The sequence below is a fragment of the Lepus europaeus genome, chromosome 11, assembly GCF_033115175.1.
Source record: "Lepus europaeus isolate LE1 chromosome 11, mLepTim1.pri, whole genome shotgun sequence".
Lineage (NCBI taxonomy): Eukaryota > Metazoa > Chordata > Mammalia > Lagomorpha > Leporidae > Lepus > Lepus europaeus.
The window spans coordinates 18167596-18181223 of record NC_084837.1 but is presented as its reverse complement, the minus strand read 5'-3'; the positions used below and the strand labels follow the sequence as shown (position 1 = coordinate 18181223).

Sequence of the window (13628 nt, the reverse complement as noted above, 5' to 3'; positions counted from 1 at the left end):
GGAGTTGGGTATTTTTCTTAAATAAATATGACTTGTTGCAAGCTTTTTTTTTTTTTTAATTTTCAGAGTTCTGAAAAAATTTAATGATTTTGGTTGTATTCTCACTTTTATGGCAGAATGGCTTTGTCCCACTGATTTGGAAACACTTCTGAATGTTAATGCATTGAAGGAAAAACCTTTTTCTTTTTTCCCTTCTGTCCCTATACCTTTCTGTCAGTTTAATTTTGTCTTATGATTTTCTGCTTAGTATGTTCATTACATAACTGCTTAATGGGATACTATTTAGTAATATATAGCTACCTTTCAAATAGAATGTTTAAAAATTTATGTAGTCATATGCTTTTTAAATTTATGATAATAGAAATTTTTTTTTTAATCTTCTGTAGCTTTGAAACTCAGCCTTCTCAAAGATTTCCTTCCTATGAAGAGCTAGGAACAGCTGAAGTGACTGCGCAGAAGTCTGAAGGCACTCTTCCTGATCTTGGCCAAAAGAAGAAAGATACAGACAGCATGCTCCAGGTACGGTGTTAAAAATTGATGGTGTGTAAAGGTGAAAATTATGAAGGAATTAAGTTATGAAGACAGACATCAAGAGGAAGTGTGGAGATAAAGCAGTGAAAGAGACACTTCAGCCACTTGCTCAGAACCCTGCCCAAGGGGCCTCTATTTAGCACTGCTTGGCAAGGACTGAGTCACGTGGCCCTCTGTGGCTTCCAGCTGCTTCTGGAGAAGAAGAAAGGGTGTGTAAATGGTTCTTGTTTGTCTGATCTACAGGCTCTGTCCCACATAGAGCCAACTTTCTCTTACTTGATTTTAGCTTTCTCCAGCAGATCTTTCACTGGCCACTGGGTTATATAGCACTGCTATGGACCTCCTATCTCTATTTTATTTAACACTCTTGTTAGTACTTCTAAATGCAAACAGACAAATAAATCTATAATTGACAAGTATTCTTTTGTCACTCTTCAGTTTGACAAATTGAGTTCTTGGAATTTATTGACATAGAATAGGGCCGCAAGGATAGCAATAACAGTAATTGCTCTCGATTAGATTAAAATAATCAATGTCAACTTTGTGTGATAACTTTTTGTCTGTTTTTCTTTTAAGGCAAAAGACTCTCTGATGCTGAGGCTTGCTGATCTCCCACAGAATTCAGTCAAGCTTCAAACAGCCAGCACAACAAGATCTGTTTTGAAGGATGCCGAGAAGATTTTGAGAGGAGTACAAAACAATAAAAAGGTGCTGGAAGAAAACTTGGAAGCTATTATCCGTGCAAAGGATGGAGCTGCCATGTATTCCTTCATCAGTGCTTTGTCTACAGATAGGTAAGCAGGATGGTGACATCCCCACATAATTTATGAAGCTCCCACTTTGCTTTAAACAAATTTTTTTTACTAACTCTTTCACCTTACTTAAAGTATTTCAATATTTAGAAAATGTTATTTATTGGTTTTGAAAATGTGAAACATTATAAAATTGGAATTTGGATATATATTTGGTGGTACCAATTTTTCCAATGGAAATTTTTTTTTTCTCTTTTTGGTACACATCTGTGGTTCTTTTAAAAGACTTATCTTTCATATAGTTGCTGAAAACTAATGACTTTGGTTTTTCCTTTTCAGATGAAGCATATTTTATAAATTCAAAACTAAATAAGAGTTAGAGCCAATCAAGACTCTGTTATCAGGATATGAAATGCCAATTTAAGAACACTTTCTCTGTTTTGTAGGGAAATATCAGAGAAGATTAGGATTAAGAAGACAGTAGATGAGTGGATTAAAACTATCTCTGCAGAAATTCAGGTATGGCTTTGAAAAAAACTGAAAATTAAGTGAGGATTCAGATGATAGCATTGATTCCAATTTATAAGTATCACTCTTGCTCTCCAAATATTCCTTATATATAAGTCCACTTATAGTTCTTAATTTCACTCTGTCACTTTATATTTACTTATGATAAATTTGATTTTAATAAGTACTTTCTTTATCTGATAAATTATACTGTGGGTCTTATCTGGCAAGCTGTTGCATAATAGCTAAAATATGAGTAATTTGGAAGAAAATTCAGCCATAATATTTAGACAAGAAAAGAATTATAGTTGCCAAGATATTCCAAGATAGCAGATTTTGGGGGACCTGCATTATGGTATAGTAGATAACACCACTGCTTGAGATACTGACATCTCATGTGGACCGTGGTTCATGTCCTGGCTGCTCCATTTCGATCCAGCTTCTTGCCTAGTGGTCTGGGAAAAGCAGCAAAAAATGGTTCAAGTGTTTGGGCCCCTACCACCCACGTGGGAGACCCAGATAGGGCTCCTGGCTCCTGCTTTCAGCCTGACCCAGCCATGGCCATTGCAGTCATCTGGGGAGTGAACCAGGAGATGTAATATCTCTCTCTTTCTCTGTCTCTTCCTCTTTATGTAACTCTGACTTTCAAAATAAATAAATAAATCTTAAAAAGAAATAACCCAGCAGATTGAGAAGCCTTGGTTCACCAAAGTGAGAACACCAGTAATGCTTATTTAAAGGGGAAAACCCCTACTAGATTACCATGGGTACTGAATTTGCAGCCTCTTTCTCACATCCACAAAGGACATGGTATGTCTTTGGACATCAGTGGTACAAGATTCTGGAGCTAGCTTTTTTCAAAGGTTTAGTAATTTAAAGGAAATTCTTAAAGGGTATATATTTGGGAGAGCAGAAAGTTCCCCCTGAACTTTAAAATGTGCTTGCGTACTTACTCAAGGTAAACACAGAAATATGTTTTCAAACTTTGCTGCTTAAGAATATATCTCTTAATATAGTAATGAAGAATTTGTTTCCGCTGTTATGCAATGCACCAGAAACAAAGCTGTAGTACGATGAAGTAAGAGTCAGAAGATTCAGAGTCTGGGTATGTCCTTCTGTTACTCTGAATTCCATATGAAATCGTGTGTTTAAATCTTCAAATCATTTAATTTATAAATGTTTGCCTTTTTTGGGAAACTTATTTTTTCATTTATTTTTTTAATTAAACATTTTTTAAAAGTTTTATTTATTTGAGAGATAGAGTTACAGACAGTGAGAGGGAGACACAGGGAGAAAGGTCCTCCATCCGCTGGTTCACTCCCAAAATGGCTGCAATGGCCAGAGCTGTACCGATCTGAAGCCAGGAGCCAGAAGCCTCTTTAGGGTCTCACACACGGTGCAGGGGCCCAAGGACTTGGGCCATCTTCCACTGCTTTCCCAGGCCATAGCAGAGAGCTGGATGGGAATTGGAGCAGCCGGAACTTGAACTGCCACTCATATGGGATGCCGGCACTGCTGGCGGAGGTTTAACCTACTGTGCCACAGTGTTGGCCCCTCATTTATTTTTAATGGTTCAAGCATCAACATTATAAAATGGTTTATCATTACAAGCAAAGATGTACCCTCCTACCCCTGTTCCTCTTTTACCCTGATCCTTAAGATATCAGTCTTTTATTCTTCTAGAAAATTTTTATTCATATATAAGCCAGTAGTCTTTAAAGTCTTTAAAATTGCTAACTATGTTTATATAAGAGCAAAAATAAATTATAAGAGTTTGTGGTATGACAGCATTATTTTTTCATGGATTTTAAGTAGTTTTAATTTTATTTATGTTAAGGATGAGCTGACAAGAAAAGATTATGAACAAAAAAGATTTGATCAGAAGATTCAAAGGAACAAGAAAGCTCAGAATATGAGTAAAGATATTAAAGCCAACACACAAGACAAAACTGTAAACAAATCTGCAATTCCAAGAAAATATTCTCACAAACAAGTAGAGGAGCATTTTAGAACTCTACCAGTGAGGAACACCCCCGCCTCGAGTTTACAGAAAAAAGAGAGAAAAGAAGTAAGATCCTGATCTGGTTTTGTGACAAAAAATTTGCATTGTAATTGATCATTTTCTTTAATATATAAATGAAGATGCCTTAAAAATATGAAGGACTATACCAATGTCAACTATCTACACTACTGATATTTAGAGTTTGGGATCCAGACTATGCAAAGCACTACACAAAATCCATTGTTTCTTCCATCTGAGATCTCACATTTAGAAACCTATTTTTATATTTACAGCAGGTTTATCTAGTGATCATCCAGTCTAAAAACTATATTTTCTAGTTCATGGTACTCAAAAGTGTGTTCCTTTTAAAATATATACATACATATCATGCATACATGATCTTTATCAGGTTAACAAATGCATGTTTACTGCCTAGTGAGTGCAAGGCATGGTACTGGATGCCATGAAGGGGATTTTTTTGACTGCTCTAGTTAAGCTAACTTTCTTAATTCCAAACATTGAGCAGATTAGTAAAGCATCTAATTGAGTGCTTGGCACTTAGTTGATGCTCAATAAATGCTGCCTTTTGGTGGTATTTAGATTATGGTTTTAGGTGGGGTCAGGAATGTGTAAAGTCATATAAAGATTAGGTTTATTGATTTTTATTTTACTTGAATATAAGAAATATATAAAATGTTTTTAAGCATTACCTTTTTTGTATTAAATATGCTTAGTAATGCAAGACCCTTCATGGTTCTTAGGTGAATGATTTTTATATTTAAATTTAATGAACTAATGTTTGAAGATTATATCCAGAATTTAAAGACTGTATAAGACAGAGGATTTTTCTAACCTGGTAATTATCATTGTACTTAAGCTAGCAACGGGAGGCTTTAGAAAAATTAGATAACTGTTTGATGACTTTAGAAAAATGAGATCAATATTTGGTGGTGAATTGAGGAACTTTGTGTATACAGGGGGTTTTGAAAGCAACCGCAGTGATACAAGATGAGGATTACATGTTACAAGTTTATGGAAAGCCAATTTACCAGGGTCATCGCAGCACTCTTAAAAAAGGACCGTATCTCAGATTTAGTTCTCCATCTCCTAAATCCAAGCCACAGAGACCAAGAGTAGTAGAACGAGTTAAAGGTAAAGAACTTTATTTTTTGTGTTCAACCTCATTTTTTATGGTATCAGTTTCATATGAAAATTTCCTTTTGTTTGCTTTTTATTTATTAGTTAGAAAAACAGTTCAAATTATATAATGTTTAGGGATGGAAGAATGATTCCTTCTAGGGGAGGTAAGAAAAAATAGACCAGGGGCCAGTGCTGTGGCGCAGTGGGTTAATGCTGTGGCCTGAAGCGCCGGCATCCCATATGGGCGCTGGTTCGAGACCCGGCTGCTCTCTTCCAATCCAGCTCTCTGCTGTGGCCTGGGAAAGCAGTAGAAGATGGCCCAAGTCCTTGGCCCCCTACACCCGCATGGGAGATCCGGAAGAAGCTCCTGGCTCCTGGCTTTGGATCGGCGCAGCTCCGGCCATTGCGGCCATCTGGGGAGTGAACCATTGGATGGAAGAACTTTCTCTTTCTCTCTTTTTCTCTTTCTCTCTGCCTCTCCTCTCTTTGTGTAACTCTGACTTTTGAAGAAATAAATAAATCTTAAAAAAAAAAAAAAAGAAATAGACCAGAATTTAGGGGCTAGTGTTGTGGCATAGTGGGTTAAGCCACTGTCTGCATTGTTACCATCCCATATGGGTACCAGTTTGATACCCAGCTGCTCTACTTCTGATCCAGCTCCCTGCTATTGTGCCCAGGAGAGCAGCAGAGGATGAGCCAAGTCCTTGGGCCCCTGTACCCATGTGGGAGACCTCGAAGAAGCTCCTGGCTTTGGCTTAGCCCAGCCCCAGCCATTGAAGCCATTTGGGGAGTGAACCAGTGGATGGAAGATCTCTCTCTCTCTGTCTCTCCTTCTCTCTGTCTCGCTAACTCTGCTTTTCAAATAAATAAATAAATCTTAAAAAAAAGACCATAATTTAAAGATTAAGATACAAGATAGGAATAAATTGGAAGTAATTTAGGATTAAATGGTATCTTCAGATAAAGCATCATAAAATTCTTATTTGGGAGATAATGATTCTTGATTAATCATAATTATTATCTAGGAAGAGTAGACATTTCCTCGAAGACTTTGGTCCATCCTATTGTTAAGAACAAAAAGATCAGCTATATGCCATCTACTGTTGTAGCAGGGGTGGGGAGGTCTTTCCTGCCAAGGGCCATTTGTATATGTATTACATCATTCATGGGCTGTACAAAATTATCAACTTAAAAATTACTGAATTTTGAGTCCTGCCCTGCAGTCGCCTTGGCAGGGCCAGACCAAATGATTTTGTGGGCCTTATGTGGCACATAGGCCTAATGTTCCCCGCCCCTGCCCACTTCACTGTTTTGTTTGTCTTCAAAGAGCTTTTGATAGCAAAGATTAAAAAAATGTACTTGGGTCATCTACTGCTTTTCCAGGCACATTAGCACAGAGCTGGATCAGAAGTAGAGCAGCTGGGACTTCAATGGGTGATCCAGTATGGGATGCTATCATTCTAGGTGGCAAAGCTAACTGTACCACAAAGGCTGGCCCCAAATTGAAGTTTTAAAATGCTTCCATTTGGGGCCGATGCTGTGGTGTATCGGGTAAAGCTGCCACCTGCAGCACCAGTGTCCTATATGGACTACTGTTTGAGTCCCTGCTGCTTCATTTCCAATCCAGCTCCCTGCTGATGTGCCTGAGAGAGCAGCAGAGGATGACCTAGATCCTTGGGACCCCACTCCTATGTGGGAGACCTGGAAGAAGCTCCTGGTTTTGGCCTGGCCCAGCTCCTGACATTGTGGCCATATGGGGAAGGAACCAATGGATGGAAGACCCCTCTCTCGCTTTCTGTAACTCTGTCTTTCAAATAAATAAATGAATCTTTTTTTTTTAAAGATTTATTTGTTCACTTGAAACTCGGAGTTACACAGAAAGGGATGGCAAGGCAGAAAGAGAGAGAGAGAGAGGAGAGAGGGGGAAGGGGAGAGAGGAGAGAAGAGAGAGAGAGAGAATTCTATCCACTGGTTCACTCCCCAATTGGCTGCAACAGTCGGAGGTTCAGAGCTATGTTGATCCCAAGCCAGGAGCCAGGAACTTCCTCCAGGTCTTCCCATATGTGTGCAGGGGCCCAAGGACTTGGGCCATCCTCTGCTGCTTTCCCAAGCCATAGCAGAGAGGTTCATAGGAAGAGGAGCAGCTGGGACTTGAACCAGCGCCCATATTGGATGCTGGCACTGCAGGTGGCAGCTTTACCCGCTATGCCACAGTGCTGGCCACAATAAATAAATCTTTAAAAAAATATATTTCTACTTTGGTGGGCGTGATTGGGAGCCTGTGGATATATGCCCGTCCTGGAACTTCGGGCCCTCTGGAGAACTCCTTCAGACACTTGCAAATGTAGTAATGTCAAGAAATTACTTCAAGGGGCCAGCGTTGTGGCATAATGGGTAAAGCTGCTGCCTGCAGTGCCGGCATCCTATATGGGTGCTGGTTTGAGTCCTGGCTGCTCCTTTTCCAATCCAGCTCTCTGCTATGGCCTGGGAAAGCAGTGGAAGATGGCCCAAGTCCTTGGGCTCCTGCATTCACATGGGAAAACCTGGAAGAAGCTCCTGGCTTCGGGTCGGCACAGCTCTGGCCGTTGTAGCCCATTGGGGAGTGAACCAGCGGATGGAAGACTCTGTCTCTGCCTTTCCTTCTCTTTCTGTATAACTCTGACTTTCAAAGAATTAAATCTTTAAAAACAAAAAGAAATTACTTCAAAAATATTTTAGTCATTTTTCCTCTGTACTTTTTTCTTCACTTTTCTTAGATTCCATAGAAATTTGTCCTCTCCAAAGAGATAACTCAATTTTTATCTTTTTTTTTAAAAGACTTATTTATTTGAAAGGCAGAGCTACAGAGACAGAGGCGGGGGGGGGGGTCTTTTTCTGTGGATTCGTTCTGAGAGGAGGACCATGGTGGGGGCAAGAGGCACGGAGTCACCACACAGACCCCGGAAGTTGGGTGAAAGCAGGCCAGAGGTGAATGCCCCGCAGACTCATTTATTTCAGTTGGTACAGCAGCTTATATAGCTGAGGCAGCCAATCTGGTCAAGGGGCAGTTTATGCCCTAACCATTCACAGCCTGTTGCCAGGCAGGCTCTGTTGCCAGGTGGCTTCCAGGGGGTTTCCAAAGCCATTCCTGAGTAACTGACGCTGGCTTGCCAGTGGCCATCTTGGCATGGCCTTCTCATTTAACCACAGTCTTCCATCTGCTGGTTCACTCCCCAAATGGCCACATCAGCCAGAGCTGAGCTAATCCGAAACCAGGAGCCAGGAGCCCCTTCCCATTCTCCCACGTGGGTTCAGGGTCCCCAGCACTTGAGCCATCTTCTGCTTTTCCAGGCCATAGCAGAGAGCTGGATTGGAAGTGGAACAGCTGTTGACTTGAGCTGGTGCCCATACAGGATGCTGGCACTGCAGCCTGCGGCTTTACCCTCTACCCCACAGTGCCAGCCCCTCAATTTTTATCTTTTTAAGAATTTGACTATATTGTCTATATAGGTCTACTTATTAGGAATAGAAAAAAGTCTATAGTGACTAACTTCTGTAAGGTTTAAGTTGATATAAAATGAGATTATCTATACATTGCTTCAGAGGATAAACACTGGCTATTCAGAATTAAGTAATGATTAGAAGTGTAATGAGAGAAAAGTTGAAATCTAATTCCAAATAATGTTCCTATGGAAAAATAAATTGTGTTCAAACATTCTGTCTGAATATTCTTCAGAAGCTTTTTGTTCAACACTTTTTTCTAGTCATTGTGTCTGCTCTGTCATAGTGGTTTTACTAGTTGTGAATCTATTCAGAGGCTAGTGAACTTTGCCTGAGCTCTCTAGTCCTGTAAATAATGTTTATATGAACTTAGCCATGGTCATTCGCTTATATATTGTCCCTGGCTGCTCTCCTTGAGTAACTACTGAGTAACAGCTGAGATCTGATGACCTACAAGACTGAAATATTTACTGTCTGGCCATTTGAGAAAAAGTTTACCAACCTCTGGTTTGTATGTTACTTCTTTTTTGGGGCCCTGTAACCTTAATGTAGAATGAACTCTTGAGCTCTCAAAGTTACTCAGACAACATTTTGTAACTGCTGCTGTTGCTTTATACATACACACATAAAGTGGCATTTACAAAAGAAAACAATACAGAATGAACTCTTTCTGTGAAAAAGAGTTGCTGTATTTCTAGAGGGCTGGATGGTGGTGGATATACAAGCAATATTTTAAAATATCTACCATTGGTGATTATCACAGGCACTAAAGTCAAGTCAATAAGAACACAGACTGACTTTTATGCAACAAAGCCCGTGAAGATGGATACTAAAATGCAGCATTCCCTTGCTACGTTACCTCGTGTGGATCAGCAGTATGTGTTCAGTCCAAGCAGAGAAATGCCTACTTTTTCAGGTACACTGGAAGGTCATCTGATCCCCATGGCAATTCTTTTAGGTAAGAACCAACAAAACAGGTGAGGTGAGTTTTAAATTCTCAACAGTAGCGGAACATAAAAAAATTGTACTGGCACAACAGTCTTTCTTTTCCTGCATGCATTGTGTATATTTGTGGGGAGGGCCCCAGAATGTATCTTATGCTGTGTAATATCTAGATCTCAAATGATGGGTTCTGTAAGCATTCTCTTGGTATTGCTATGGATGAAATGAAATCTAATGAAATGTTTAGACATGTGATGGATATTCATAAGAATTCAGGAACTTTGATTGGCTTGTTAGTACTGTTATGACTTGGGAGAATTACTTTAAAGCACTTTTATGTACTTTTGAACTAGGCCATGCTAAGTAAAATTTGTGTGGTGGTATGTTCTAAGTCAATAATTGGTTATTGATTTATTTGAGGTCTCTCAGTCATCATGTTAAAAATTGAGCAAATAATTTTTGGCTTAGCACCAGCACTTCTCTTTCTTTTAGTATCATTACTATTCTTAGTTTTTACAAATGATTTACATGGAATAATTTTAATATAATTGTTAATTTTTTGATACGATGTGTTAATGGCATGTCAACTGGATAGTTAATTAATGTCTCCAAACATACTGTCTGTTCATATAATATCTGGCATGGCTTACTATGCACCAGATACTATACTAAGCACTCTGCATGTATTCACTCTATAAAGCATATGGCAATATTATCAGTCTTATAGATAAAGAAACTGAGGCACAAAGAGTTTAAGTAATTTTTGAAAGGCCTCACAGCTAGAGTGGAGCCAAGGTTGAAACTCAGGTGGTCTGGCTTTAGAGTGTGCTTTGAAAAATACACTGGACTGTTTCTCTTTACTTTGAAATGTAGAAAACCAATGAAACTTAAAAATGAAAGCTAACAAGATTTTTTTTAAAGATTTATTTATTTATTTGAAAGGCCGAGTTACAGACACAGAGAGAGAGAGACATCTTCCGTCCACTGATTCACTCCCCAAATCGCTGCAATGGCTGGAGCTGGGCCCTTCCGGAGCTAGGAGTTAGGAACTTTTTCCAGGTCTCCCACACAGGTGTAGGGGCCCAATGACTTGGGCCATCTTCCGTTGCTTTCCCAGGCACATTAGCAGGGAGCTGGATCTGAAGTGGAGCAGCGGGGACATGAACCAGTATCCATATGGGATACTGGTGCCACACATGGCAGCTTTACCTGCTACACCACAGCTCCAGCTCCTTAACAAACAAGTTTTGATTTTTTTTTTTTTAATTTGACAGGTAGAGTTATAGACAGTGAGAGAGAGACAGAGAGAAAGGTCTTCCTTCTGTTGGTTCACCCCCCAAATGGCCACTACAGCCGGCACTGTGCTGATCCGAAGCCAGGAGCCAGGAGCCAGGTGCTTCCTCCTGGTCGCCCATGTGGGTGCAGGGGCCCAAGCACTTGGGCTATCCTTCACTGCCCTCTCGGGCCATAGCAGAGAGCTGGGCTGGAAGAGGAGCAACCAGGACTAGAACCTGGCACCCATATGGGATGTCGGCGGCGGTGCAGCGGAGGATTAACCAAGTGAGCCATGGCGCTGGCCCGACATGTTTTAAAATGTGTGTGATATTAGTGCCTGACAGCCTTTATTGTAATTACTAAATTAGTATATGTCAAGTGGTTGGTGCGTTCAAGTGTCTGACAGATGTTGATGCTGCTAAAAGGATTACACGATGAGTGCTGACAGAGGTCAAGGTGGAGGCAGAGGGGATTGTCAGGTTGGTTCTTTGCTTTCTTGTGAGAAAAAAAGCCACAAAGATCCAGGTAGGGTAGTAGATTTCTTTTTCCTTTTATTTCTGAAATGTTGGACTCAATTTCTCCTCTAAACTTCTTAGGACAAACTCAAAGTAATAGTGATTCCATTCCACCTGCTGGAGTAATTGTGAACAAGCCACACCCTGTAACTGTGATTACTTCTATTCCCCCATCATCTCAAAGAAAAGAAACTGGAGTGAAGAAGCCGAACATAGCAGTTGTAGAAATGAAATCAGAAAAAAAGGATCCTCCTCATCTTACTGTGCAGGTATATGGGGTGCATGAGCAGTAAGTTTTAAGAAGAAAAAAAAATTCTTTGGCTTAACATTCCTTCTTAATGTCCATTATGTTGTTTTGTAAAAAGTTTTCTTTCATCATGGCTATCTTATTGTCCCAAACTGTGATATTAATTGGATATTTCTGTTGTTGTTCTGTGTGATTTAAGCTATTCTTCTGGCCTGTAACTCATATCCAGTTAACCTGATAGTGTTCTAAAGGGAACAATTGAATAGTATATTATAATTAATGTAAAACAGTTAATATGTGTGATTTATATAAGCAATACTTCAGGCATTGTCCATACATATATGAAAAATGGAGTTAAGTTTCCATGAACTTTTTGAAGCTCCTAGTATAAGAAGACTTGAAAAAAAGGCAGAGAGAACTAATACTAAATACTAAGTTGCTATGTCCTCCCAAATTAGAATATAACTTTAATGAAATTTAATTTTTAAACAATGACATGTTTATTAGAAATTTGAACTTTAGGATAATTTTGATGCAGGAAAGAAAAAAAGAGTTTAGAAAAATAAAAGGGTATGGGTACTGATATAGTACACTGTATTTCAGAGGTAGCCATGGTGATTTAGAAAGAATGTAATACTGAGACTTCATAAATCAGTGGGAAATAGGATTCTTATAAATGAAATAATGTATGCTGTAATTCATTAGTAATGTGGAAAGCAAGATCAATTTTAGACTCCAAATTCCTACTGTGTAGCAAATGTAACAAATGAATAATAGACAAAGTATAACTACAAAATATAAAAAAGTTAGAAGATAATCGTATATATTTTTCTTACCAAAACTGAAGCTAAGTGTATGTATGAGACAAAACTTAAATATGTAGGAAAAATAGATTTCAATCTATAAAATGTAAAACTTACATGTGTAAAACAGAAATCTCAAGTTAAAAGGCAAACAGCAGGATTTGGTGTGGCCCAGAGGTTAAGCGGCTCCCTGCAGTGCCAGTATTCTGTGGTGAGCATCTATTTGAGTCTGGCTGCTCCACTTCTGATCCATCTCCCTGCTAATGTGTCTAGAAAAGCAGAAGAAGATGGCCCAAGGCTTGGGCCGCTACCACCTACTTGGGGCCTCAAATGGAGTTCCAGGCTCTTGGCTTTGGCCTGGCCCAGCCCCGGCCTTTGTGGACATTTGGGGAGAGAACCAGCAGATGGAAGGTCTCTTTCCCCCTTTTCTCTCTGAAATTCTTCCTTTAAATAAATGAATTAACTTAAAAAAAGGGAAAACAACATAAAGTGAGAATATGTGAAATGAAGATGCTAGTAAAGGATTTTTATTTCATTTTATTTATTTATTATTTATTTATTTATTTGAGAGGTGGAGAGAGAAAACTTCCATCCAGTGGTTTACTCTCCAATTGCCTGTAAGGCCAGTGCCAGGTCAGGTCAAAACCAGGAACTGGAAACTCAGGCCAGTTCTCTTGTGTGAGTGGTAGGATCCCAACCACTGGCACCATCAGTAACTGCCGGCCTGGTCTGCCTTAGCAGGAGACTGGGCTCAGGAGCCAGAATTGTGTATTGAACTCAGGCACTTGGGATGAGGGCTGTTAACCAATGACTTAAGCTCTAGGCCAAAAACCTGTCCCAGATTCATTTTTAAATATAAAACCTTTATATAGGGACCGGCGCTGTGGCACAGTGGGTTAATGCCCTGGCCTGAAGTACTGGCATCCCATATGGGCACCGGTTCAAGACCCAGCTGTTCCATTTCCGACCCAGCTCTCTGCTGTGGCCTGGGAAAACAGTGGAAGATGGCCCAAGTCTTTGGGCACCTGCACCTGTGTGGGAGACGCCAAAGAAGCTCCTGGCTCCTGGCTTCAGATTGGCGCAGCTCCGGCTGTTTCGGCCAACTGGGGAGTGAACCATCAGATGGAAGACCTCTCTCTCTCTCTCTGTCTCTCCTCTCTCTGTGTAACTCTGACTTTCAAATAAATAACTAAATCTTTTTTTAAAATCCTTTATATAGTAAAAAGAAAACATACAGGCCCAAATCTAAAAGTCTTCAAAGGACAGAAATAAAACTCTACAAAAGAAGAAATAGAATTTATCAGCAAGCAAACTGAATAATTTAAGTTTTGCTAGTAGCTAAGATAATGCAAATTAAAGTAATACTATATCTCCACTTACAAATTGCTGCAGCAGTCATCTAATTTTAGTGAGAATTGGATAAAACTTAGAATG

At 39.6% G+C, this 13628-nt stretch overlaps 1 protein-coding gene across 2 annotated transcripts in view; it reads left to right on the top strand.

The window, feature by feature from the left end:
* The window catches only part of KIAA0586 (KIAA0586 ortholog), a 120919-nt gene that overhangs the window by 29173 nt on the left and 78118 nt on the right, over positions 1–13628 (top strand). For both annotated transcript variants that reach the window (XM_062205043.1, XM_062205044.1), the window contains 7 exons: positions 387–519; positions 1108–1325; positions 1730–1802; positions 3628–3858; positions 4770–4944; positions 9176–9370; positions 11226–11413. In XM_062205043.1, coding sequence (XP_062061027.1) covers positions 387–519; positions 1108–1325; positions 1730–1802; positions 3628–3858; positions 4770–4944; positions 9176–9370; positions 11226–11413 — 1213 coding nt within the window. The remainder of the gene's footprint in view (positions 1–386; positions 520–1107; positions 1326–1729; positions 1803–3627; positions 3859–4769; positions 4945–9175; positions 9371–11225; positions 11414–13628) is intronic.